Source organism: Trichomycterus rosablanca, chromosome 1 (genome assembly GCF_030014385.1).
Source record: "Trichomycterus rosablanca isolate fTriRos1 chromosome 1, fTriRos1.hap1, whole genome shotgun sequence".
Classification (NCBI taxonomy): domain Eukaryota; kingdom Metazoa; phylum Chordata; class Actinopteri; order Siluriformes; family Trichomycteridae; genus Trichomycterus; species Trichomycterus rosablanca.
Genome location: NC_085988.1, coordinates 18,238,813 through 18,266,434, shown reverse-complemented (window position 1 = coordinate 18,266,434; position 27,622 = coordinate 18,238,813). Strand labels below are relative to the sequence as shown.

Here is a 27,622-nt window from a genome sequence, read left to right as displayed (position 1 = left end):
TGCTTTTACTAATTGTCAACTTTGATATTTGAGTGGCATGGTCAAAAATACTGTTTAAATTTTCCACAGCCATGTCAACTCCTTCTGTATTTTGGGGATAGGTGTCTGACAGAAAAAAGTCGAGAAGTGTCTGAATTTGCTGGCTACTAATTGCGTGAAGATATTTTTCAGCGCTGTCCTGAGCCCACCTGGGGGGTTGTTTAAATGTATATAGTTTGCTGGGTTTTTGCCAATTAGTATTTACAGTTGGTTTGTTCAGGTATACTGTAATTTGGCTGTGGTCAGAGAGGGGAGTTAGTGGCTTGACTGTGAAGGCTCTCAGGAAGGTCAGGTCCAAGTCTGTTATGATGTAGTCTACTGTACTGTTGCCAAGAGCTGAGCTGCATGTGAACTTACCAAAGGAGTCCCCTCGCGTCCGTCCGTTCACAATGGACAGACCCAGGCTTCGACAGAGCTGCAGTAGATTTCTTCCATGTGCATTTATTGAGTTATCACAGTTTTCCCTGGGGGAGTAAGTGGGAAAATGAACATCATCTCCTGTTATGAAATGATCACCCTGTGTGCTGATGAAGTCTGGTTGGTCTCCCGTTCTAGCGTTTAGGTCCCCGCAGATCATTACATGGCCTTGTGTTTGAAAATGACTAGTTTCTTTTTCTAAATTTGGGAAGGTTTCTTCCTTGAAATAAGGGGATTCTGTTGGGGGAATATATACTGCACAAATAAATAAGTCCTGAGGTGTTGAAATGGTCTGTTTGTTGATTTTTATCCACAAATAGTTTTCTCCTTTTTTTACTACTTCAATAAAATGTGATAGTTCTGATTTAAACCATATGAGGATCCCCCCTGAGTTCCTACCCTGAGTCACTCCTTTTAACTTGGTAGAAGGGACCACCAATTCTCTGTAGTGTGGGGGGCAACCAGTGGGCTCTTCTCCTTTACACCATGTCTCTTGTAATATTAAAATGTCAATATCTCTAATCTGATTAACAAATTCAGGGTTTTTGCTTTTTAAACTAAACAGAGAAGAGTTTAAACCTTGAATGTTCCAAAGTGAAATGCGAAACGATGCCATTCTGTTTGAACTAAAATGTATGTCATTTAAATCTGGAAATGAGAGAAATCTTGAAATGATTAATCATTATATATATGTTATATACAATTATATAATAATTATATAATCTCTCTCTCTCTCTCTCTCTCTCTCTCTCTATCTATCTAGATCAATTTAAAAGAAGATAAATAATTTCCACACACTTTTATCACTCTGTAAATTATGAATGTATTTTCTTCTTGTTTCATTTTCCAGTTTTACCACAACCTTATCTTGATCAATGTTGTGGCAGGTCCGGTTTTTCCAGAATCACTGGGTGCAATGCAGTAATACACCCCGGACAGGATGCCAATCCATCACAGGACCTTAGCCCTTATTTAGTTACAGCCTATTATGTCTGTATGTATAAATCTGCCCGAGCAATAGCACCACTGGTGATTTAAACCCTGAATCCCAGCAGTAGTGGGTCAGTGTAATTTACTGCTGTACCACCAGAGCACCCTATTTATTATTTATTTATTTATTAGGATTTTAACGTCATGTTTTACACACTTTGGTTACATTCAAGACAGAAACAGTAGTTACTGGTCTCACAAGATCATCAGTTCAGGAGGAAACCGGAGCTCCCGGAAGAAAACCCACACAGACATGGGGAGAACATGAACTTCACACAGAAAGGACCTGGACTGCTCCATCTGGGAATAGAATCCAGGACCTTCTTGCTTTGAGGCAACAGTGCTACCTACTAAGCCACCGTGCCGCCCTCAAGGCGCCCTTTAATGTATGCATTCAGGAGACAAACTGGAGGACACTGCATGCCAAAAATGCCTCATACTATGCTTCAAAATAGTATGTACTAACTGGTGCACTTGTAGTTGGAGAATTTTGGAAAAATAGTAGCAATTTGCTTTAGTTTCACTAACACCAAAGCAAATTCAAATCAGAGATTAGAGAGTGTTGGAGAGGCCTAGTCAAGTCCTGACTTGAACAATTGGTATGCTGGGAAGGAACCTCTCACTCACTCACTCAGTGTCTTAACCGCTTATCCAATCAGGGTCACGGGGCAGGGTGGGGGGTGGGGGGAGCGTGCTGGAGCCTATCCCAGCTTTTCAATTGGAGCAAGGCACACAGTAACACCCGCGCCAGTCCATCGCAGGGCAGACACACATACATAAACACACACACACACACACATTCACCAATATGGTAATTCAGTGTCTCCAATTAACCTGACTGCATGTTTGTTTTTTTTACTGTGGGAGGAAACCGGAGCTCCCGGGGGAAACCCATGCAGTCACAGGGAGAACATGCAAACTCCGCACAGAAAGGACCCAGACCTGGGGATCAAACCCAGGACCTTCTGGGAAGGAACCTAAACAAGTAAATTATTAATGTCAGTTTTTTTTTAAATTGGTCGAGTGTTTGCTGTTTTCTCCCGTATCTAGTCATATCCAATTGATTGTATCTTACCCCTATTGCTGACAGAAGATAGTCACATGACTCTCACACGCCCCCTCTGAAACTTTTAGTGCCGACTGCTTCTTTTCACCTGCATGAGGCAAGTTATCCATGCACTGACCTCTATTATCCCTCACCTCATTGTGCAGGTGCTATTCATCAGACAGCAGAGGTCATACTTGCATTAGTTTATGAGGTTTCTCCCTCGGCAGCCCCACCCTGCAGATGAGCCAAGTAATGCCTAGTTCACACTACACGATTTTCGCCCTGATTTTCGCTCGCCGACGCTAGATCGGCGCTAGATTTGCCGGCTCAGGAGCAACTCCATATTCACTCAGCGATCAAAACTCAGCTCTCAATCGCTATGTGTGAACTGCTCAACAACTCGATCTGAGCAACTGAAGAAAGATATCTAGCATGTCAAATATCTGGATATGAGTTGCCCAACTGCGTTGTATCATTAAACCCCTCTTCACTTCTCGCGTTTGTTTTCATGACAAAACATAGTTTGGGAGACCAGAGAAGATCGCCTGCGATTCCAGTTGGTGATAGATTGTGTAGTGTGAAACCCCCTATCACCGATCAGTCGTGTAGTGTGAAAACCACAATGACTTGAAAGACTCCCGATTACAAGAGAGCCAGCTGTGTAGTGTGAACTGTACAGCGACCTGACGACTTGGCAAGTCGTGTAGTGTGAATTTGGCATAACATATAGGCACACGTCACAACTGAGATGTCAGCTCTGGTGTGCAAGCGCTACCTGTGCTCCATCAGTTCGTAAGATTTAGACAAGTATTGCAACAAAGAGTGGACTATAATTCCTCCAAGTAATGATAAAGACTGATAGTGCAGTCACTGCTGCCAAAAGTAGTGCAAGTTATGTCAGGCCGACTATTACCTTTTTTACAAGGGTGATATTGGTGTTGGAAAACCTTCCTTCAATACTGCTTCACAAATGCAGCATGAAATCAAGCTTTGCCTTTGTGTGAGAATTTCAATAATGTGAATTAATTTAGTATGATTAACTTATCCAAAGCAACTTACAGTATACAGTCTAAGCAGTTAAGGTTTAAGGGCCTTGCTCAAGGGCACAACAGTGGCAACCTGTCAGTGGTAGGGCTTGAACCAGCAACTTTCTGATTACTAGTCCAGCACCTTAACCACTAGGCTACAACTGCCTGATTCCAATACTTAGCTTGTTTTGTTAGAAATCAATATAGCGACTCGGTGGGTAGCATTGTTGCCACAAAGCAAGAAGGTCCTGGGTTTGATTCCCAGGTGAAGTGGTCCAGGTCCTTTCTGTGTGGAGTTTGCATGTTTTCCTCGTGTGTGCCCTGTGATCTACTAGCAACCTGTCCAGTGGTAGTTTCCTACCTTTCGCCCAGTGAATCGGACCCACCGCGACCCTTAATAGGATAAAGCAGCGGTAAAACAGACAATGAATGAATAAATACACTGATCAGCCATAACATTACAACCACCACCTTGTTTCTACACACACTGTCCATTTTGTCAGCTCCACTTACCATATAGGAGCACTTTGTAGTTCTACAATTACTGACTGTAGTCCATCTATTTCTCTACATATCTTTTTTAGCCTGCTTTCACCCTGTTCTTCAATGGTCAGGACTCTCCCAGGACCACTACAGAGCAGGTATTATTTAGGTAATGGATCATTCTCGGCACTGCAGTGACACTGACATGGTGGTGGTGTGTTAGTGTGTGTTGTGCTGGTATGAGTGGATCAGACACAGCAGCGCTGCTGGAGTTTTCAAATACCGTGCCCACTCACTGTCCACTCTATTAGACACTCCTACCTAGTTGGTCCACCTTGTAGATGTAAAGTCAGAGACGATCGCTCATCTATTGCTGCTGTTTGAGTTGGTCATCTTCTAGACCTTCATCAGTGGTCACAGGACGCTGCCCACAGGGCGCTGTTGGCTGGATGTTTTTGGTTGGTGGACTATTCTCAGTCCAGCAGTGACAGTGAGGTGTTTAAAAACTCTATCAGCGCTGCTGTGTCTGATCCACTCATACCAGCACAACACACACTAACACACCACCACCATGTCAGTGTCACTGCACTGCTGAGAATGATCCACCACCCAAATAATACCTGCTCTGTATATATATATGAATATAGTTCATGGCTCACCATACACAGTCCACAGCAGAGAGGAAGAGTCTGTTATGTCCCAGACCGCTGTACAGCTGAGCCGGATCCATTTTTAAATAATGAACCATCACCTCCACACCCTGTGCTCCAAACAAATCCTGCTCGAAACACATATCCGCATGTTCAAGTGTCACTGTGTTATATTTTTGTGTTTAACCTTTTACACTTTAAGCAATGGGAATGGCAGCATCTTAAGGTGTCTCACCTTCTTGTTCATGTCCTCATCACAGAGGCTGGACAGGAGGACCAGCACATCTGTCTGAATCTCCACAGATACAGCATCCTCCTCCTCTTTCCTCTCCTGGAATCGCTTTAACAGACCTGTACAGCAGGACACATAGAAACCTGATTCCAGTAAAGTTGTGACTGTAAACAGACATGTATAAAAATGTATTTAACTAAAAACAATACAATGCAAGATATTTAATTACTTTCAACTTATCTAGTAATGGTTATATACGTACTATGATGAGCCAAAACATTAGGACCACCCGTGTAATATGCTGTCACAACATCTCTGACCCATTGAGACACGGACTCTACAAGACATCTGAAGGAGTCCTGCGGTATCTGGTACCAGGTACCAGGATCTGGTACCATTGCAAGATGGATTGTCGTACTGTGCACCCTGGTGCCATCTCTAGTGTTCAAGTTCAAGACTTCAAGAGGGGCTTTATTGTCATTTCAGCTCTATTCAAGTACATATTGAAATGAAACAACGTTCCTCCAGGACCAGGGTGCGACACATAACACAAGTGCAAACAATGCAATATAATAAGTGGGGTAAAAGACATATTCTGATATACAGAATACGTGTGCAGCATTTACCCTCTTCCGTGGGTAAATGATGCACACGTGCCTGGCTGTCCACATGATCTTCTGACACCTTTCTATCAGAACCAGCATTAACTTCTTTAGTTAGAGCTACAGTAGCTCGTCTGTTGGATCGGACCACACAGGCCAGCCTTCACTCCCCACGTGCCTCAATGAACCTTGGCTGCCCATGACCCTGTCGCCGGTTTACCACTGTTCCTTCCTTGGACCACTTTTGATAGATACTGACCACTGCAGACCGGGAACACCCCACAAGAGCTGCAGTTTTGGAGATGTTCTGACCCAGTCGTCTAGCCATCACAATTTGGTCCTTGTCAAACTCACTCAAATCATTATGCTTGTCCATTTTTCCTGCTTCTAACATCAACTTTGAGGATAAAATGTTCACTTGGTGCCTAATATATCCCACCCACTAACAGGTGCCGCGATGAGATAATCAGTGTTATTCACTTCACCTGTTAGTGGTCATAATGTATAATGTTATGCCTGGTCGATGTATATTCAATGTATATCATCATTTGGGGATTGAAAACGTCAATTAATCCGGTTTTGAAAGTGTAATCCTTTTCCTGTAGTTATGCTAGCTGTGCAACCATATCAACCGTTTTCTATTGCTCCTATGTCCAGTTCTGATGCCTGCGTGCCCACTGTAGGTGCTTCAGACATTAGACAGGAGTTAGTTTGAGCACTTGTCCCAATCTATGCCTTGCAAAAATTTGATCTCAGAGATCCACAGACAGTTTCTTAGACTCATGGCTTCTTTTTGTCCTGATAATGCAGTGAAAATTGTGGGTTCTTATTAAATCAGCTGTGTGCCTTTCTAAATAATACCCAATCAATTCAAGTTGCAAGATGTGGACTCCAGCTGAGTTCTAGACACGTCTCAAGGATGATGAAAGCAAACAGGATGCACCTGACTACAATTTAGAGTAAAATTATTAAAATTGGTTTATTGAATTTTTGTTATGTTTCTCCGTGACCCATTTTTTTTGGCTCGTGACCCACCCAAGGGATTGAAAAACCCTGGTATAGATTGATGGGTAGAAATGACAGTTATGTCCATTCTAAATCCAATCCACAACATAATATAGTATGCAAAATGTGAAAGGATTCAGTTGGAATACTTTCTGAATGGCCAAACCTAAGCGAGATCCAGAAGAACGACACCTTTATTTGTCATATACAGTACATGTGTACAGTACAATGAAATCCTTTTTCTGCATATCCCAACTTGTTTGGAAGTTGGGGTCAGAGTGCAGGGTCAGCTATTGTATACCGCCCCTGAAGCAGACCGGGTTCAGGACCTTACTCAAGGGCCCAACAGTGGCTGCACAGCAGAGCCCGGATTTGAACTGTCAATCTTCTGACTGATATAGAAATGGTTTGACTAGTTTGCTGTATAGAAACTCTAGTGGCCTGCACAGAGCACTTACCTCAACCTTACTGAACACCTATGAGGTGAACTGTGTTAACTACAGGCCAGGCTTTCATATCCAACCTAAGAAATGCTCTTTAAACTGAATGGGCACAGATTCCATTAGACACACTCACACACAGTGGCAGCAAAGCAGGGTTCTGGATCTGTATTTGTAAAGGGATATCCGACCATGGTCAGGTGTCCAAATACTTTTGAAAAAGTTTGTTTGTTAGAAGATTTAACTCTAAAGCTAAGACGTATCTGATATTTCAGTGTAATGCTGAGCTCATAAACCACACATGCCGTTCTGTGTACTGTTTTTAACATTGCTTTGGCAGGTATTCCAATAATTCTGGAGCTGAAAATATGTGGCGTACTACTCACCAAGGAGTTGGCTAATGGCTCCCTGGTCGCTGAGGTCCTGGTTAATGAGGTCGTTGCTAAGCGAGGCCATGCAGCGAAGAAGACGTATGCAATACCTCATCTGTGCCTTCCTTTCACCTTGGCCTCCAATACCGTAGAAGCCTTGACCATGGCCACAATGGGAGTCTGTTCCTGGTAAAGAGGGAAAAGAGCATGTATGTCTTATTATAAATGTATTATGTATGGCTTAAATTCTGAATGCACGTTTAAGCTGATCTTGTTTTGCTTGCTGTTGTATTTGTTAACAGTGGATTTAATTATAGTGCATGTTTGTATAAATCACAACAGTTCATAAAATGTCAAATGACCTATACTTAGTATACATAAACTGTATGTAAATGCATCCATTTATTTTAATTCTTAATATCTTTACACATAATACATGTTTACATTAGCATGTTTATACATAATCATCATCTGGGGACAGAATGCGTCAATCGGTCCAGTTTTGAAAGCGTAATCCTTTTGTCATTCCTTAGTTATGTTAGCTGTGCAACTATACCCGGTTTAGTTAACAAATTGTGAACTTCATAATGTGCCGGCAGGCCCATCTAGCACCTGCACTCTCTGATTACACAGTCATGCTGTTATAACATGCACAATGTGGACACATCTCAGGAGTAAGTACAGTACGCAGGATGCACCTGACCTCAGTTTGGAGTTTCGTAGGAGTTCCAAAGGATCTGAATACTTTTTGTGAATAAGTGAATACTTTGTAAAAGTCTTTGCTTTTTAATTCATTTTGAAAAACTCTAAAAATGCCTTAATTTTGTCGTTATGGGTGATTAGTGTGGACTAAATGGCTGTAAATGGTTATTATGTTTTATTCAAAACTGAATCTACTAGGGTGCTCAGGTGGTGCAGCAGTAAAACCCGCTAGCACACCATAGCTGACATTTCGCACTCGTCGGTTCTTAGCTCTGCCATCCGGCAGGCTGGGCGCCTACATGAACAATGATTGGCTGTTGTTCATACAGGGTGGGAGCCGTAGCCAGGACCTCATAACTGATGTAGTTACGACCTCTGCTGGCTGATTAATGGTGCCTGCACAGAGACGAGGGATAATGCGGTGATCAGGGTGTGTTGAAAAGATGCAGTCGGCTATTGCACATGTGTCGGAGGGGGCATGTGTTAGTCATGGCTCTCCTCAACCAGGGAAGAGGTCAGCATCAGTAGAAAGGAAGCGTAATGCAATCAGGTAATTGGATACTACTAGATTGAGAGGAAAATTGGGGGAAAATAAATAAAACATTTAATCTACAAGGGAATATAGCGTGGAAAAAGTCAAGGGGTCTGAATACTTTTAAAACGGCCAAAAGTGACGAATTTGACTAGTAAGCTGTGCACCACACAGGGCTTTATGTGGCACGTTGCACTTTACTATGTTCCACAATTCGGGTTTCCACTGTACATCAGTATTTTTTCCCCCTTTTTCTCCCCCTTTAGCTCATCCAATTGTTCAATTTGCATTGTGCTTCCTCTCTGTCTATGCCGAACCCTGCCCTGACCGAGAAGATCGAAGCTAACCCATATCCCCTCTGAAACATGTGCAGCAGCCGGATGCATTTTTGCCACCCACACATTGTTGAGTGTTGTGCATGCGGAGAGACACACCCTAAGGGCACTCTTCCTCATCTCTGTGCAGGCACCTCTAATCAGCCGGCAGAGGTCGTAATCGCATTCTGACCGAGAGAGACCCACATCTGGTTCTTTGTCACGCCCCCCAACTGAGCAACCGGCCAATCGTTGCTCATACAGCCACTCAGCCTCGAACCGGTAAGGCAGAGCTGGATTCGATACGATGTACTCAGAATCCAGCTCTGGTTGCAGTGTGTCTTTTTACCGCTGCGCCACCTGAGCGGCTCCTGTACATTAGTATTAACAGTTGATTTCCGACCACAGGTCTGTTACCTTGCTGTAAGCACCAGTCCAGAAGCACGAGGAGGCAAGTGTTAGCCTGGCACGCCATGTACTCATCCAGCATGAGCGGTGCCACTGTGGACAGAGCGGCTAATGCCTGAAGTTGCAGCTCTTCCAGCTGAATGGATGTCCAACTGCGCCGGGTCTTCCCACTACGCCTGCCCTCTGAGGAGCCGGGTCGAATCAGCAGCATCAGAGCCAGCATCACACGGTTTTCTTTAAACAGCTACACAAACCACACAGATTACACACACTTGATCATAAGCATTCACTTTTATTTCTACAATGCCAGCCATATCAAAGACAGTAGCCTTACATTTAAAAGCTGATTTGGTTTAAAGTAGCCTATAGTGTCCCCAGAAATATTTAGGTGGTCCAAATATGCAGATATGCACATCGGCTATCAATCGTAAGATTGTCGGTTAAAATCCAGCCGCTGTTGGGTCCTTGAGCAAGGCCCTTAACTAGGGATGTCCCGATCAAGGCATTTTTTAACTGATCGGTATCGGCTTTACTAAGGCCGATCCTAAGCCCGATCCTTTGTTTTACGTCAGCATGTCCGCTGTGTGGAAATACTTTAAATTGGAAAGTGAAACAAGTCCAACAGTGAAGTGTAATGTCTGCACTGCGAGCGTTTCACGAGGCGGTAGTAGCAGAGCTGCGTTCATTACTGTAGAATTTTACTGTTTATATGGTGTGTGAGTCAAGAATCACACCGGTTTACAAAACAATAACTTTTAATCAGAGTATGAAAACTTCAGGACCATAACATACAGCTTTTACGAGTTTATGTGTTACAAGACTGAACGACATCTCAGTATCAAGCACTCTGATTGCCTTAGTTATGTAACCGAGCGTTGTAGTGATGCACTCGCTTAATAAAGAAATAAATACACGGTATATTCACAAATTGTCGGGAGCAGAACACTTTATTAACTTCTTCTGTTACGGAACCGAATAGCGGACAGCTACGTAGAGTCATTGCGTTATCCAAGCACGCTATTCTATGCACTATGGAAGCCCCAAAGGGTCAAAACACACTCACTTCGCGTAGAAACGTCCATCAAACCACTGTCACAATACAACCACAGAAAAGTTTGTTACAGTTACAACACGCATACAAGTACGGTGGCTCATAAGAAACAAACCAGATATCATTTAACCAAACGTTCTACAATTACTACCAATTTGATACGGCACCTAAAAAATAAACACTCAGTCGAATACAGTGAGTTTATTATTATATGATGAGAAGAGGAACCAGCTGTCCGCTAACAGCAGAGATGCTGATTTTCCTCAAAAAGAACCTTCACCTCATTTTGAGTGTTCTAGTTTTACTGCTACAATGCTGCACTAAGTTTGTTTACTTTTATTTTGTAAAAGAACATTAAGTAATAGCTTGGATGCAGGCAATTTTTTTACTACAGCACTGCAGAGCTATTCAGTTGTTAAACATGTACATTGGATTAATTTGAATAACTGTAATGTACTTGAAGTGTGCACTGTGTGAATAGTATTATCTAGTTCTTATCTAGACAATATCTAGAAAATACAAGTATTGGTTTGAGACTCGGTATCGGATCGGGATCAAAATTAATGATTGGAATCGGGAACAAAAAAACCTGATCGGAACATCCTTACCCTTAACCCTCTTTGTTCCAGGGGCGCCGTACAATGTATATATGACAAATAAAGGCACTCTTCTTCTTCTCAGTCAAATACACCAATGAGGCATAACATTATGATCACCATATCATATTGTGTTGGTCCCCCTTTTGCTGCCAAAACAGCCCTGCAACTGCGATGCACTGTGTATTCTATCAGAAGCAGCATTAACCTTCAGCAGTTTGAGCTACAGAAGCTCGTCTGTTGGATCTGACCACACGTGCCAGCCTTCGCTCCCCACGTGCATCAACAAGCCATGACCCTGTCTCCGGTTTACATTTACATTTTCAGCATTTAGCAGACGCTTTTATCCAAAGCGACTTACACAATGAGCTGAACACGATGAGCAATTGAGGGTTAAGGGCCTTGCTCAGGGACTGCTCAGGCATGCTCAGGGACCCAACAGTGGCAACTTGGTGGTGGTGGGGCTTGAACCGGCAACCTTCTGTTTACTAGTCCAGTACCTTAACCACTGAGCTATCACTGGCCCGTTTCACTGGTTTACCACTGTTCCTTCCTTGGACCACTTTTTAAAAATTATTATTATCTATTTTTCCCCACTTTTTTCCCACAGTTTTTCTCCGCTATTCTAGTCGGGTCCAATTACCCTGACTGCGTCCTCTATACTGATTCGACCCTTCACCGCTGACTGAGGACGCCTCTCAACTGACTTGCGCCCCCTCCGGTACACAATCAGAACAGACTGCATTTTTCACCTGCACGAGTCGAGTTCATACACTAATGGACGCTGTGTACGGAGGGTCACACCCCCATCAGCATTATTTCTCAGCCCTGTGCAGGCACCATCAGTCAGCCAGCAGGGGCCACAGTTGTACCAGTTATGAGGACCTATGATCCAACTCTCTACCCTCTAACCCTGAACAACAGCCAATTGTTGTTCATACTGCCGCCCAACCCAGTCGGAAAGGTAGAGTCGAGATTCGATGCGATGCATTCAGAACCCCAACTTTGGTGCACAAGCGTACTTTACCGCTGCGCCACCTGAGCGGCCTTGGACCACTCACTGACCACTGCAGACCGGGAACACCCCACAAGAGCTGCAGTTTTGGACCCAGTCGTCTAGCCATCACAATTTGGCCCCTGATAAACCTTGCTCGCTCAAGTCCTCACACTTGCCCATTTTTCCTGCTTCTAACACATCAACTTTGATGATAAAATGTTCACTTGCTGCCTAATATATCCCACCCACTAACAGTTGCAGTGATGAAGACATAATCAGTATTATTCACTTCACGTGTCAGTGGACATAATGTTATGCCTCAAACACAGAATACTTTCAAATTGCTTTTTTTTTTTAACCTATTTGTTCTATGCAAACCAAGTCTCTAAATCTAAATCTTCTAAATCTCTCCTTACCTGCACAGCAGTCAAATCTCTGGATAGCACAACAATTAGGTTTAGCAACAGCTTCTTCATCTCAAAGTCTTCACTTGTAAAAGCCAGCTTGAAGTTTCTGATCAGTGGGTTATGGCTTCTCACTGCAGCACAGAAACCAAAGTTGCTTTTAAATTATATAATAATCTTATTAATCATGAGATTATCCAGTGAATGGTTTGAAAACTTACACTCAGGATAGGTGGCGAACATGACAAGCTGCTTGGCAAACCCACTCTCCTGGAGGAAACAGCATTAACGTTGTTTTTTAATAAAATAAGAACAGTCAGGATTGAGGATGGTGACAGAATGAGCAATAGCCATACATACTACTAGAGAAGCTTTGGGGTTTTCTGCGATCAGGGTGGTAATCACTAGAAGGTCGTTGCGGAGCTGACGGTCGTAATGTCGATAGCCGTTAAGTAAGTGATGCAAAAAAGCCTCTTTCAGAACCCTGCCATACAAATCACACTTAGTCATGTAAGGAACAAATTACATCCTCAACTAGTCAGAATAGATTTATGACATAGTTATTGCCTCTAAACAACATGAACACAAACAGAACAAAATACATTAAAATCCAAAATTTAAAGCTGAGAAAATGCTTAGTTTAAACCCCAACACAAACTTACTCAACGCTCTTAAATACTTACCTTATTGGGTAATAAAAGCACCTGCAGAAATGCCATGAACCAGCATTCATTACTCAGCCCTGCCTCGCTCCATTTATTTTCTTCTAATTTATTCATTCATGGGTGGCACAGTGGCTCAGTGGGTAGCACTGTCACCTCACAGCAAGAAGGTCCTGAGTTCGATTCCCAGGTGGAGCGATCCGGGTCCTTTCTGTGTCGAGTTTGCATGTTCTCCCTGTGTCCGTGTGCGTTTCACCTGGGAGCTCCAGTTTCCTCCCACAGTCCAAAGACATGCAGTCAGGTTAATTGGAGATGCTACATTACCCAGCATTTGTGTGTTTGCCGTGTGAGGGCAGCACAGTGGCTCAGTGGGTAGCAATGTCACTTCACAGCAAGAAGGTCCTGGGCTTAATTCCCAGGTGGGATGGTCCGGGTCCTTTCTGTGTAGAGTTTCATGTTCTCACCGTGTCTGTGTGGGTTCCCTCATGGAGCTCTGGTTTCCTCCCACAGTCCAAAGACATGCAGTCAGGTTAAATGGAGATGTGTGTGTGTGTTTGCCCTGTGATGGACAGGCGACCTGTCCAGGGTGGTTCCTCATTCATTTGTCTTTCACCAGGTGGTGAGAGACGGATTTTAACACCAACCAGACCGTAGGAGGCGCTGTTTCATCATCAAGGTAATGACTCCATCTGAACTTTCCTTCCTCATAAATGATGGTGTTTGTTGAAGGGCTGACCACTTTTATAAATTGACTTGTGTCAGCAATTTATAATTATTTACCCTATATGCTTAGTAATGATTTATACACATTCTGCTAACCCTAACTGATGCAGTAAGTAGCTTCTCATTTGTAAACAACCATGTCATGGAAAAGATGTTAATCTGTTTCAGAAGGGTCAAATTACTGGCATGCATCAAGCAGAGAAAACATCTAAGGAGAAGCTGAAATTACTAAAATCGGGTTAAGAACTGTCCAACACATTATTAAAAAGTGGAAGGACAGTGGGGGGGAAACATCATCTTCGAGGAAGGAATGTGGTCGGAAAAAAATCTTGAATGATCGTGATCGGCGATCACTTAAACGTTTGGTGAAATCAAATGGTAGAAAAACTACAGTAGAACTCAGGGAAATGTTTAATAGTGAAAGTAAAAGCATTTCCACACGCACAATGCGAAGGGAACTCAAGGGATTGGGACTGAACAGCTGTGTAGCCTTAAGAAAACCACTTGTCAGTGAGGCTAACCGGCAAAACCGGCTTCAATTTGCTAGGGAGCATAAATATTGGACTCTGGAGCAATGGAAGAAGGTCATGTGGTCTGATGAGTCCAGATTTACCCTGTTCCAGAGTGATGGGCGCATCAGGGTAAGAAGAGAGAGGCGACTCATATAGATTTGAACAAGGGAGTATTGGGGCAATTGTTAAATTTTTGTACTTGTTTCGATTTTGAGGATTAGATCAAAATGGTGTCCTATGACGGTCGTTGTTGGTTTGCCAGTTTAAAGTACCACAGACAAAATGGAGCATATTAAATGAATTTTTTTTACAGTGGCTCTGGTTTACCGTCGTAGGTTTTAATGGAGGTATGTGACAGAATGTGGCCTTTTTTGGCCAGTGAGGGTGTCGTGAATGCAACTGAGGGCATCAGGGTACACAAAGGAAATTGGATATACCCTAGATGGGACAAAGTAAAGGGACGTACCCAGCAGACATCCCCAGCTTTTGATTGCTCTTGTTTTTGGGGATCGCCACAGCAGATTATTCTGGTGCAACCCTCCTTATTTTTATCTGGGCATCACAATTCAGTGGCTAAGCTGTTCGTCTGTGCTACTCCTGTTTCATCTACTTTTACTGTTGTGGGCTGCAGATGTTTTTGTGTCTTTGATTTGTTAATTTGTTTCTGTTATTTTGGCCATATTATTCATTTGCCTTTAGCCCTATTTGTTAGTGACTTTTTATCCACAGAATTTTTCTACCTTGGTTAGAACAATTGCAGGTGTGTGGATTCGTCTTACGTTTTAGAAGCAAAGCACGTCTAGCCTCGTTATAGTTTTATTTATTCAACAATAAATAAATAAAAAACATACAAAAAAAAACAGTTACAGAAATCATTTAAATCTGACAGCAAGTGTAGATGGGTAAGCAGTAGCAAAACTGTCCTGAGTACTTTTTTGCCATTACCGTTTTTCTATCTGTGACTCATTAAACAATAAGTTTACGTTACAGAAATGCATTTGTAAAATCTGTTTAAGTGCATAAGTCAGAGTAGATGAAGAGAACTCACATGATGCAGTCCATGTTGCTGAGCTGGTTGGTAACCTCCTCTCTGGAGCCTTTGTCTAACAGGTTCCACAGGATCTCAGTGGAGCGGAAAAGCATCTGTCCTGACGGATCCGGCTCGTTCATGTGAAAACAGATTTTCTGAGCTCCCTCTGCCTTCAGGATCAGGCTACAATTTACAGCTAGGAAGGCCACATATAGGATAGGATCATTACACACATGCTAACTTTATTATACACTCCTGCCATTACAAAATAATCTGACTGAATGAAGAGCTCACCAGAAGAACGGGACAGAATCTGTAGGACCTGAAGGACTTGCAGTTTGACCGACAGCTGGTTCTCCAGAACAGCCAGTGACATCAGAAGAGTTTCGGCCAGACTGCTGTGCTCTATCAGCTCCCGTCTGTAAGCCAGACTTGTGGGACACACACCTAATGTATGAAGACCCATTACATTAAATAAAACGAAATAAACACAAAATAAAAAAGTATGATGTTATGCAGAGACTCACCATCGTCATAGTGCTTTGGTTTGTCAGGAGTGTACAGTGATATAATGGAAGCACAGATTTGCTCTCTGACTTTGGTGTTTGGTAACCTCATCAGATAACCTGTAGAAATAATCTCAGTATAAATCACAACTACATACTCTCATCAGATAATCTCATTATAAATCACAACTACAGACTATCATCAAATAATCTCAGTATAAATCACAACTACAGACTATCATCAAATAATCTCAGTATAAGTCACAACTACAGACTCATCTAATAATCTCAGTATAAATCACAACTACAGACTCATCAAATAATCTCAGTATAAATCACAACTACAGACTCTCATCAAATAATCTCAGTATAAATCACAACTACAGACTCTCATCAAATAATCTCAGTATAAATCACAACTACAGACTCTCATCAAATAATCTCAGTATAATTCACAACTACAGACTACCATCAAATAATCTCAGTATGAATCACAACTACAGACTCATCCAATAATCTCAGTATAAATCACAACTACAGACTCTTATTAAATAATCTCAGTATAAATCACAACTACAGACTCTTATTAAATAATCTCAGTATGAGTCACAACTACAGACTCATCTAATAATCTCAGTATAAATCACAACTACAGACTCATCAAATAATCTCAGTATAAATCACAACTACAGACTCTCATCAAATAATCTCAGTATAAAACACAACTACAGACTCTCATCTAATAATCTCAGTATAAATCACAACTACAGACTCTCATCAGATAATCTCATTATAAATTACAACTACAGACTCTCATCAAAAAATCTCATTATAAATCACAACTACAGACTCATCAAATAATCTCAGTATAAATCACAACTAAAGACTCATCAAATAATCTCAGTATAAATCACAACTACAGACTCTCATCTAATAATCTCAGTATATATCACAACTACAGACTCTCATCAAATAATATCATTATAAATCACAACTACAGACTCTCATCCAATAATCTCAGTATAAATCACAACTACAGACTCATCAAATAATCTCAGTATGAATCACAACTACAGACTCATCCAATAATCTCAGTATAAATCACAACTACAGACTCTTATTAAATAATCTCAGTATAAATCACAACTACAGACTCTTATTAAATAATCTCAGTATGAGTCACAACTACAGACTCATCTAATAATCTCAGTATAAATCACAACTACAGACTCATCAAATAATCTCAGTATAAATCACAACTACAGACTCTCATCTAATAATCTCAGTATAAATCACAACTACAGACTCTCATCAGATAATCTCATTATAAATTACAACTACAGACTCAACTAATAATCTCAGTATAAATCACAACTACAGACTCTTATTAAATAATCTCAGTATAAATCACAACTACAGACTCATCTAATAATCTCAGTATATATCACAACTACAGACTCTCATCAAATAATCTCATTATAAATCACAACTACAGACTCTCATCCAATAATCTCAGTATAAATCACAACTACAGACTCATCAAATAATCTCAGTATGAATCACAACTACAGACTCATCCAATAATCTCAGTATAAATCACAACTACAGACTCTTATTAAATAATCTCAGTATAAATCACAACTACAGACTCTTATTAAATAATCTCAGTATAAATCACAACTAAAGACTCTCATCAAATAATCTCAGTATAACCACAACTACAGACTCTTACTAAATAATCTTAGTATAACCACAACTACAGACTCTTACTAAATAATCTCAGTATAACCACAACTACATACTCTCATCAGATAATCTCATTATAAATCACAACTACAGACTATCATCAAATAATCTCAGTATAAGTCACAACTACAGATTCATCTAATAATCTCAGTATAAATCACAACTACAGACTCATCAAATAATCTCAGTATCAATCACAACTACAGACTCTCATCAAATAATCTCAGTATGAATCACAACTACAGACTCTCATCTAATAATCTCAGTATAAATCACAACTACAGACTCTCATCAGATAATCTCATTATAAATCACAACTACAGACTCTCATCAAATAATCTCAGTATAAATCACAACTACAGACTCTTATTAAATAATCTCAGTATCAATCACAACTACAGATTTATTAAATAATCTCAGTATAAATCACAACTACAGACTCTTATTAAATAATCTCAGTATAAATCACAACTACAGACTCTCATCAAATAATCTCAGTATAACCACAACTACAGACTCTTACTAAATAATCTCAGTATAACCACAACTACAGACTCTTACTAAATAATCTCAGTATAACCACAACTACAGACTCTCATCAAATAATCTCAGTATAAATCACAACTACAGACTCATCAAATAATCTCAGTATAAATCACAACTACAGACTCTCATCTAATAATCTCAGTATAAATCACAACTACAGACTCTCATCAGATAATCTCATTATAAATCACAACTACAGACTCTCATCAAATAATCTCAGTATAAATCACAACTACAGACTCATCAAATAATCTCAGTATAAATCACAACTACAGACTCTCATCAAATAATCTCAGTATAAATCACAACTACAGACTCTCATCAAATAATCTCAGTATAAATCACAACTACAGACTCTCATCTAATAATCTCAGTATAAATCACAACTACAGACTCATCAAATAATCTCAGTATAAATCACAACTACAGACTCATCTAATAATCTCAGTATAAATCACAACTACAGACTCTCATCAAATAATCTCAGTATAAATCACAACTACAGACTCTCATCTAATAATCTCAGTATAAATCACAACTACAGACTCTCATCAAATAATCTCAGTATAAATCACAACTACAGACTCTCATCTAATAATCTCAGTATAAATCACAACTACAGACTCTTATTAAATAATCTCAGTATCAATCACAACTACAGATTTATTAAATAATCTCAGTATAAATTACAACTACAGACTCTTATTAAATAATCTCAGTATAAATCACAACTACAGACTCTCATCAAATAATCTCAGTATAACCACAACTACAGACTCTTACTAAATAATCTCAGTATAACCACAACTACAGACTCTTACTAAATAATCTCAGTATAACCACAACTACAGACTCTCATCAAATAATCTCAGTATAAATCACAACTACAGACTCATCAAATAATCTCAGTATAACCACAACTACAGACTCTTTTAAAATAATCTCAGTATAACCACAACTACAGACTCTTACTAAATAATCTCAGTATAACCACAACTAAAGACTCTCATTAAATAATCTCAGTATAAATCACAACTAAAGACTCTTATTAAATAATCTCAGTATAACCACAACTACAGACTCTTATTAAATAATCTCAGTATAACCACAACTACAGACTCTTACTAAATAATCTCAGTATAACCACAACTACAGACTCTTATTAAATAATCTCAGTATAACCACAACTACAGACTCTTACTAAATAATCTCAGTATAACCACAACTAAAGACTCTCATTAAATAATCTCAGTATAAATCACAACTACAGACTCATCAAATAATCTCAGTATAATCACAACTACAGATTCTTATTAAATAATCTCAGTATAACCACAACTACAGACTCTTACTAAATAATCTCAGTATAACCACAACTACAGACTCTTATTAAATAATCTCAGTATAACCACAACTACAGACTCTTATTAAATAATCTCAGTATAACCACAATCACAGACACTTACTAAATAATCTCAGTATAACCACAACTACAGACTCTCATCAAATAATCTCAGTATAAATCACAACTACAGACCCTTATTAAATAATCTCAGTATAACCACAAATACAGACTCTTATTAAATAATCTCAGTATAACCACAACTAAAGACTCTCATTAAATAATCTCAGTATAACCACAACTAAAGACTCTCATTAAATAATCCACAACTAAATATTATAACCAAATTATCTCATCATAAATCACTACAGACTTTCATCAAATAATCTCATTCAACATAACTGCAATCAGCTGATTATGTAATAATTGCAACATGTATAGTCTCATAACATACCCATCTGAGACAGCGAGTCTGTCACTACTTTAGCATGCTTTACTTCATCAGAAGTCTTCTCCTTCAGAAAAGGAAGTCTACAAAAGAATTAATCACCATTAACTTACTGCAGGAACCAAGTTATTAGTGGTATGACTGGTAAACATGGAGAACTTACCTGCATATGTGTAAGAGATCACACAGTATGGAAGCATATTCAGCATGTTCTTTAGATTTATCCGCACAGATGTTTATAATCTTAAAGATGTCTGCAATATCTTTCAAAAACTTGAATAAGTGATATTAAGGAAAAGCCCTTATTATAAGCCCCAAATTTAGAATTTCTAAATTTAACATTCATGACAGGGACGGTAGTCACTCATTACACAAGGTTAATCAGTTCACAAGTTTATATTGAACACAGTCATGGACAATTTTGTGTCTCCAATTCACCTCACTTGCATGTCTTTGGACTGTGGGAGGAAACCGGAGCTCCCGGAGGAAACCCACGCGGACACGGGGAGAAAACACAGAAAGGACCCGGACCACCCCACCTGGGGATTGAACCCAGGACCTTCTTGCTGTGATTTGCCATTTCATTAGGTGCACTGTCATTTTTTACAAGCAAAATTACAGTATACAATTACTGACTATAGAGCATATGTGCTTATTCCACCAGTATGATTTTTTCTTTCCAAGCTTCAAAGTTTTTAAGATAATGTTTTGGACCCCCACACAGGCCATCATGTTTTTCCCTTTTTCATTTAATTGCGGTAATGCTATACATTTTTTTAGCTTAACATGCATAGGAAACTCTATTCATGTTCTACACTACAGTAAAAAGGGGGTTAAATTAAGCTTGTAACATTGCTGTTTTTCACCAATAGCCTACATGTTGTCTAAATGTCTTATCATATGTTTTAGTTTGGAAATTATATTTTCATTAACTACCAGAACATCACAGAGCAAACAAATGCTCAACTCACACCTATGGGTAATTAACAGTAGTCAGTTACTCTTTAGCATGTTTTTATGAGGTGAGTGGAAACCCTATTCACTATTACTACTATGTCATTCACTATTTAAGTCATCAAACCAATATGCCTCCCAATATATTTATGCATTTCTATATTGCTGATTAGAGCTGTGGCAGGTAAAACACTGGCCACATAACAGAAATACACCCTAAACCATAGGTGCCAATTTATCCCAGGATGTCACAAATTCACTAAATTACACATATGGATACTTTAAAGTAGCCACTCCACATTGTGTTTACCAGAGTTTCACACTGTGAAACCAGAGTACCGGAAGAAAGCCCACACCAATAAGGAAAGTGATATTTACATTTCTTATCTGTTCAGCATATTTTTTCTCTGCTAGGCCAAGCTTTTTTTCTTGAGAGCCACTGCTCTAGTCCAGTACACCCTATATGGCCAACAGTATGTGGATACCTGACCATAAGCTTGTTGAACATCCTATTCCAAAACTATGGGCATTACTACACATCTACAAAAGCCTTCACTCTTCTAGAAAGACTTGCCAATCAACTTCTACATTTATTTCAAATGTGTTTAATGGGGTTGATGTCAAGGCTCTGTAAAGGCCACCAGACTTCTTTCACACAAAACTTGTTAAACCAAACTGTATGGACCTTCCCTTGTGCAAACTGTGGTCATCTTGAAAGCATCTGGATGATTTAAATGTATTGCTTTAATACACCTGTTAGCAGTGGGTGTTGCTAAAACATCTAAACTAATTAAGAAGGGTCTAAGTAATTAAGACTCATCTAAGTAATTAAGAGGGGTGTATACATAGCTTTAGCCATATAAAACATGTTAAGGTGTGTCAAAGTAGACTTACCATCTAAATAGTGTCTGGTCAGTAGTGGTTTACCTGTGGTCCCTACAGTGCACCCATATGGTTTGCATAGTTAATACACCTATCATATAGTTATTAGGTTTAAGGTAGGTGTACCAATGAGTCCAGGTAGGTAGTACAAGTTAAGTGAACCTAATAAACTGGTAATTTAATGTTAACCAGATGCTGGGAAAGCCCATATATAATAAGGTACAGTAGATAGTCCATAATTAGACTCAACAGAATCAGCCAGCCTGTTTAATTCCCCTTTAAGACATGGGCATGTGGCACTTATTATGTTCTCAGTAAGGATACATAGCCTTTCTGGCATCTCTTCACTACTTTCTTCAAGGCAAAAAGGTTCCTCTCTTTTAGGGAGCACTGAAAAAGAGAACATACTTAAAATAATCTTAGTATACCAAATCAGTTTACCAACCAGTATTTTACCAACCCAAGTATTTTTCAACCCAGGCTCTGTCTACCACATCTGCAGCCTAGCAGTAATTGCATCAAACATAGGCCAGTTGTCAGAGCAGACTAAGGCCAGTTGTCAGAGCAGACTTTATGCAAAATACTTTGTTTTAAATGGCTTTAAAAACCAGCTCCATTATTTATTAGAACCTCAAACTAATTATGTTAGCCAATTAGTGAAGAGATTCATTTATTCATGTTAGTAATTGATGTAAAGGAGAAAAAGTTTCCAGCTTTCATCCAAGGCTGCCCAATCCAGTTTTGAAAACGTATTTTCCCTTTACACAACATCAATCTCATACTGGCATTTTTATTTTTAAAGTTATGCATCTTTTACTGATTAAAAACTGCATGTTCTCATACCCAGTGTAGAATGTATGGTAATTGATTATAAAAGTTCAACTGAAGGTTGAATTTGCATATTTGATTTGGCACAGTTTTAACGCTGGATGTCCTTTCTGGGCTTGGGACCAGCACTGAGAGCACACTGACAAGCGCACCTCCTCACACACATCCAATCATGTCTGTGTAGGCACCCCACCAGCCAATATAACCTACTGAGATTCTAACCAGGATCTCAGTGGTGGTGGGCTAGAGTAACAGACTGCTGCACCACCCCAGCCCCTGTTATGTAAAATAGTATTATACAACAGTTAGTTCCGACCTTACAATCTGATTGGTTGAGAAGCGTTCTAACTGTGCTGATATTGGTGATAACAGCACGGTCTTTTCACACCACAACTGTATTACTCCGCTGACGCGTTGCCAGTAACGACAAGCTTCATGCACACAAACGCGCACGCAGGCGACACAGCCTTTTTTTCCTGATCGCGTTTTAAATCCATTATCTGATATACAATCTAGCGCACTGTGTAGGGAACATAACCAATTGTCTAATATATTGTCTAGTGCACTATGTAGTGAACATGAATGCGTTATCCGATACACAATCTAGTGCACTATGTAGGGAACATTAATGTGTTTGTAACGCGAACAGTTAGCTTAATAGCCCAGTTAGCAGCTCCTAAGAGTTCTGTTCTCACCAATATCCTTGGGTGTGTGCAAGATGTTTTTTGTTCCTTTTTTTCTCTTCGGAGGTTCTTGACTTTTTCTTCTTGTTGTTCTTACCTCCCTGAAATGAGTTTTTTCAACTTGGGATGTCTGCTTTGTAGTGTTAAACTTTATATTCGTTGTGGAACTACTTTTTGGCGGAAGGTATTGTCAATATTAAAGCATATTTATTATGAAATTCAGGGCTTCTTTGATTTATTTTCTTTCTTTATTTTGTAAAAACTGTTGTATTAAAGCAATAGAACACTCGAGGTCGTGTGTTATCACGAATAACATCACGGCTGTGATTCGGTCGCAGGCACGAGCCGAAGGCGATAACACACTCCCTCTCGTGTTCTATTGCTTAAATAAACAATAAATTAGTAATTTGTAAGTGTACTTTGACATATATTTAGACAAAACATTAAAAAAAAAAGATACACGATGAGGCATAACATTATGACCACCTTCCTAATATTGTGTTGGTCCCCCTTTCGCTGCCAAAACAGCCCTGACCCGTCAATACATGGACTCCACTAGACCCCTGAAGATATGCTGTGGTATCATTAACTTCTTCAGCAATTTGAGCTACAGTAGCTCGGCTGTTGGATCAGCCACACGGGATCAGCCTTCGCTCCCCACGAGCCTTGGCTGCCCATGACCCTGTCGCTGGTTTACCACTGTTCCTAGCTTGGACCACTTTTACTGACCACTGCAGAACTTGAAACACCCCACAAGAGCTTCAGTTTTGGACATGCTTTGACCCAGTCGTCAGCCGGCCTTTGTCAAACTTGCTCAAATCCTTACACTTGCTCATTTTTCCTGCTTCTAACACATCAACTTTGAGGATAAAATGTTCACTCACTGCCTAATATATCCCACCCACTAACAGGTGCCGTGATGAAGAGATAATCAGTGTTATTTACTCACTCATAATGGAACTGTTGCACAATGGAAACTTGTTTTGTGGTCTGAGAGTCGGCTGAATGCTACTTTGTTGACATTTTTAGGACTGGTTCTTTACAAAATACTAATTATTAAACCTGATGGTTGTTGTGGTCAATATGCTAGATCACAGCTAAATTACTAAATGCCCCACAAAGGAAAACATTTTCCAAAGCCCGACCTCCCAGTCTTAACCTGATCACATCTATTTCAAACAAAATACTGGTGACTGCAGTTTTTATGTGTTCATTTTCTGTTACTTTCTCGTACAATACAACAAGCTGAAACTACTGTCTATAATAATAATACATACAATGGCATACAAATGTGGTGAACAGAAATTGAAAGATACGGTTGTTTTAGCAATATTACTTACTGAAACAGGATCTTGCAGGAGATGGATGACACGGGGAAGATCAGGATGTCTAGTGGCCTGTAAAATATCAGCTTTTTAGATGCAACCCACAAGGGTATTTCAAAATAATAGTGAAGTGAAACAGGTATAATTGAAAATGTGATAAACATGTGGTTAAAAATCTTGCAAGCAGTGATTTATAATAAATACAAATACTTTTAAATCCAGTTTTATTGGTCTAATTTTAAACATGCTTTAGGTTATGTGTTTGGATATTATACACTTTAGTAAACAACCTACAACAATGAATAGATGGATGATAGGTAGGAGAAAAGTAAACTAACTTGCATGGATGGATAGATAGTTGTGTAAATGGATGGATGTATGAATCGACAGACGAATTATTGAATGGATTGATGGATGGATGGATGGATGGATGGTAAATGGATAAATAAAGAGATGGGTAGACTGACCCGAGCATGCATGAATGGATAGATGTATAAATGGATGGATGCATGAATGGACAAACAGATAATTGATGGATGAATAGATAGATGAACAGACTGATAATATGGATGGAGGAATAATGGAAATGGGTGAATAAAGAAATAGGTAAACTAACCCAAGTGAGCATGAATTAATGTATACTGTAGATCAGGGGTCATCAAACTACGGCCCGATGCTTTCATCTGACCGGCCCCTTTAACCACAGCAGCAATACATGTTGTCTGGCCCCTGTTCATCTTTAAACTCACAGTATTATAGCGGGGAAAAAATAACAGAAAAAAACAAAAATTGGCCACCTGGAGCCTCCGTAGATTATACGGCAGCGATCCAACGGGTGGCGCTCCAAGCATGGTGGGTTTGGCGAGAGGAGTGATTGTGCGTATCGTGATTGTGTGAATATCATTTCCATGTATTAGTACATGACTTGAAATAGTGTTCAACCAAGTTAGTACTTGTTCTTTTCAGTGGCGTATTAATATGGGATGATGTGAGGTGGTGACAGGTGCGCTTATATCGGGGATTTTACAACGGCTTTGAACGCGGCTCAGCCAATCAGATTTTAGGACCGGAACTATCCGTTTTATACATTATTTTATACAACCCCATCAACGTATAATATGCCAATAACAATAGGATTTTTTTTCATGGGAACGGATTAATCATTTTCCCTTTATTTCTAATGGGAAGAATTTGTTTGGTATACGTCCTGTTTGGTATGAATCCAAGGATCTGGAATGGATTAAGGACGTATACCGAGGTACCACTGTACCTGTGAGCAGACTTTATCAAGTTTAAACACCTTAAATCTCCAACCAGATTCAGACTCATTCATCAACACTTATTACCTATTATGACTGGCAGTAACAAATATGGAACCTGATGCTTACTGTCTCGTCAGGCAAAAGCAGACTCACAGTTCACACTGATTTTTGGGGAAACACGTATGAGTTGGGATAATGGAAATGATTAAAATAAATAAAATGTCTGCATTATCATTATGAAGTAAAATTATACTACAGTTATACACAGCAGACAATACATCCAGTATACATAGTAAATAGCTGTTTTTGGGGTGTGTTTACTATTTCATCTGCGGTCCGACCCCCCGAAATACTGAAGAACAATAATCCGACCCTTAAGTTAAAAAGTTTGAGGACCCCTGCTGTAGATGGATGGATGAATAATGGTAAATTGATAAAAAATAGAGATAGGTAGACTAACACGAGTGTGCATGAATGGATGGATGAATTGATGGATGAATTATGGTAAAATGATAAATAAAGAGATACACCGATCAGCCATAACATTAAAACCACCTCCTTGTTTCTACACTCCAATTTCTCTGCATACTTTTATTAGCCTGCTTTCACCCTGTTCTTCAATGGTCAGGACTCCCACAGGACCACTACAGAGCAGGTATTATTTAGGTGGTGGATCATTCTCAGCACTGCATTGACACTGACATGGTGGTGGTGTGTTAGTGTGTGTTGTGCTGGTATGAGTGAATCAGACACAGCAGCGCTGCTGGAGTTTTTAAATAGTGTCCACTCACTGTCCACTAAATTAGACATTTCTACCTAGTTGGTCCACCTTGTAGATATAAAGTCAGAGACGATCGCTCATCTATTGCTGCTGTTTGAGTCGGTCATCTTAGAGATCTTCATCAATGGTCACAGGACGCTTCCCACGGGGCGCTGTTGGCTGGATGTTTTTGGTTGGTGGACTATTCTCAGTCCATCAGTGACACCAGTGAGGTGTTTAAAAACTCCAGCAGCGCTGCTGTGTCTGATCCACTCATACCAACACAACACACACTAACACACCACCACCATGTCAGTGTCACTGCAGTGCTGAGAATGATCCACTACCCAAATAATACCTGCTATGTGGTGGTCCTGACCATTAAAGATCAGCATGAAAGGGGGCTAACAAAGCATGCAGAGAAACAGATGGACTACAGTCAGTAATTGTAGAACTACAAAGTGCTTCTATATGGTAAGTGGAGCTGATAAAATGGACAGTGAGTGTAGAAACAAGGAGGTGGTTTTAATGTTATGGTTGATCGGTGTATGTAGACTAACCTAATTATGCACAGATGGATAGATGAATGATGGTAAATGGATAAATAAGAAAAGAGGTAGGACTAACCTGAGTATGCGTAGGTGTTTCAGTGAGTATTTGTTTAATAACCGGGACTTTAGCAGTGCGTCTCTGTAAAGTAGATCCGGCTGATCTGTGAGTTGTATTTATCCGCGTCTCAGTTGAAATCATACCGCAAACACAAGATGCTCCTTAATAACTGACATTAATATTCTACCTTAATAACATAAATAAATCACAATATGTTAAAACAAACAACTTTTTAAACAGCGCTTTACTTCTCTCGTACACTCTGCTGAACTGAAGCTAAACTGTTTACACACGCTACTTAGAAACCCACCCTGAATGAGACGCGCAACCGTCACCATGGTAACAACTACACCATACGGTGTGTTAAACGGGTCAAACTTTATTAGTGCATTAAAAACAAATATAGTACTTTTTTAAGGGTTTCTTTAAACGTATATACATTAAATATAATATTGTTCTTTTAAAATCTGATGACTATTAATAATAATAATAATA

General features: G+C 39.8%; 1 protein-coding gene across 1 annotated transcript in view; it reads right to left on the bottom strand.

Moving 5' to 3' along the window:
• LOC134303218 (cilia- and flagella-associated protein 69-like) overlaps positions 1–27,417 on the bottom strand; it is a 44,939-nt gene extending 17,522 nt beyond the window's left edge. Inside the window, exons 1-15 of the mRNA XM_062988592.1 lie at positions 27,146–27,417; positions 24,512–24,568; positions 21,985–22,050; positions 19,988–20,097; positions 19,831–19,907; positions 15,764–15,862; positions 15,531–15,683; positions 15,255–15,432; positions 12,670–12,793; positions 12,531–12,579; positions 12,322–12,443; positions 9,271–9,505; positions 7,321–7,491; positions 4,891–5,006; positions 4,665–4,783 (exon numbers count right to left, since the gene is read on the bottom strand). Of these exons, the coding sequence (XP_062844662.1) occupies positions 4,665–4,783; positions 4,891–5,006; positions 7,321–7,491; positions 9,271–9,505; positions 12,322–12,443; positions 12,531–12,579; positions 12,670–12,793; positions 15,255–15,432; positions 15,531–15,683; positions 15,764–15,862; positions 19,831–19,907; positions 19,988–20,097; positions 21,985–22,050; positions 24,512–24,568; positions 27,146–27,268 (1,799 nt within the window). The 5' untranslated portion in view covers positions 27,269–27,417. The remainder of the gene's footprint in view (positions 1–4,664; positions 4,784–4,890; positions 5,007–7,320; positions 7,492–9,270; positions 9,506–12,321; positions 12,444–12,530; positions 12,580–12,669; positions 12,794–15,254; positions 15,433–15,530; positions 15,684–15,763; positions 15,863–19,830; positions 19,908–19,987; positions 20,098–21,984; positions 22,051–24,511; positions 24,569–27,145) is intronic.
• Between the last annotated feature and the right edge of the window lie 205 nt (positions 27,418–27,622).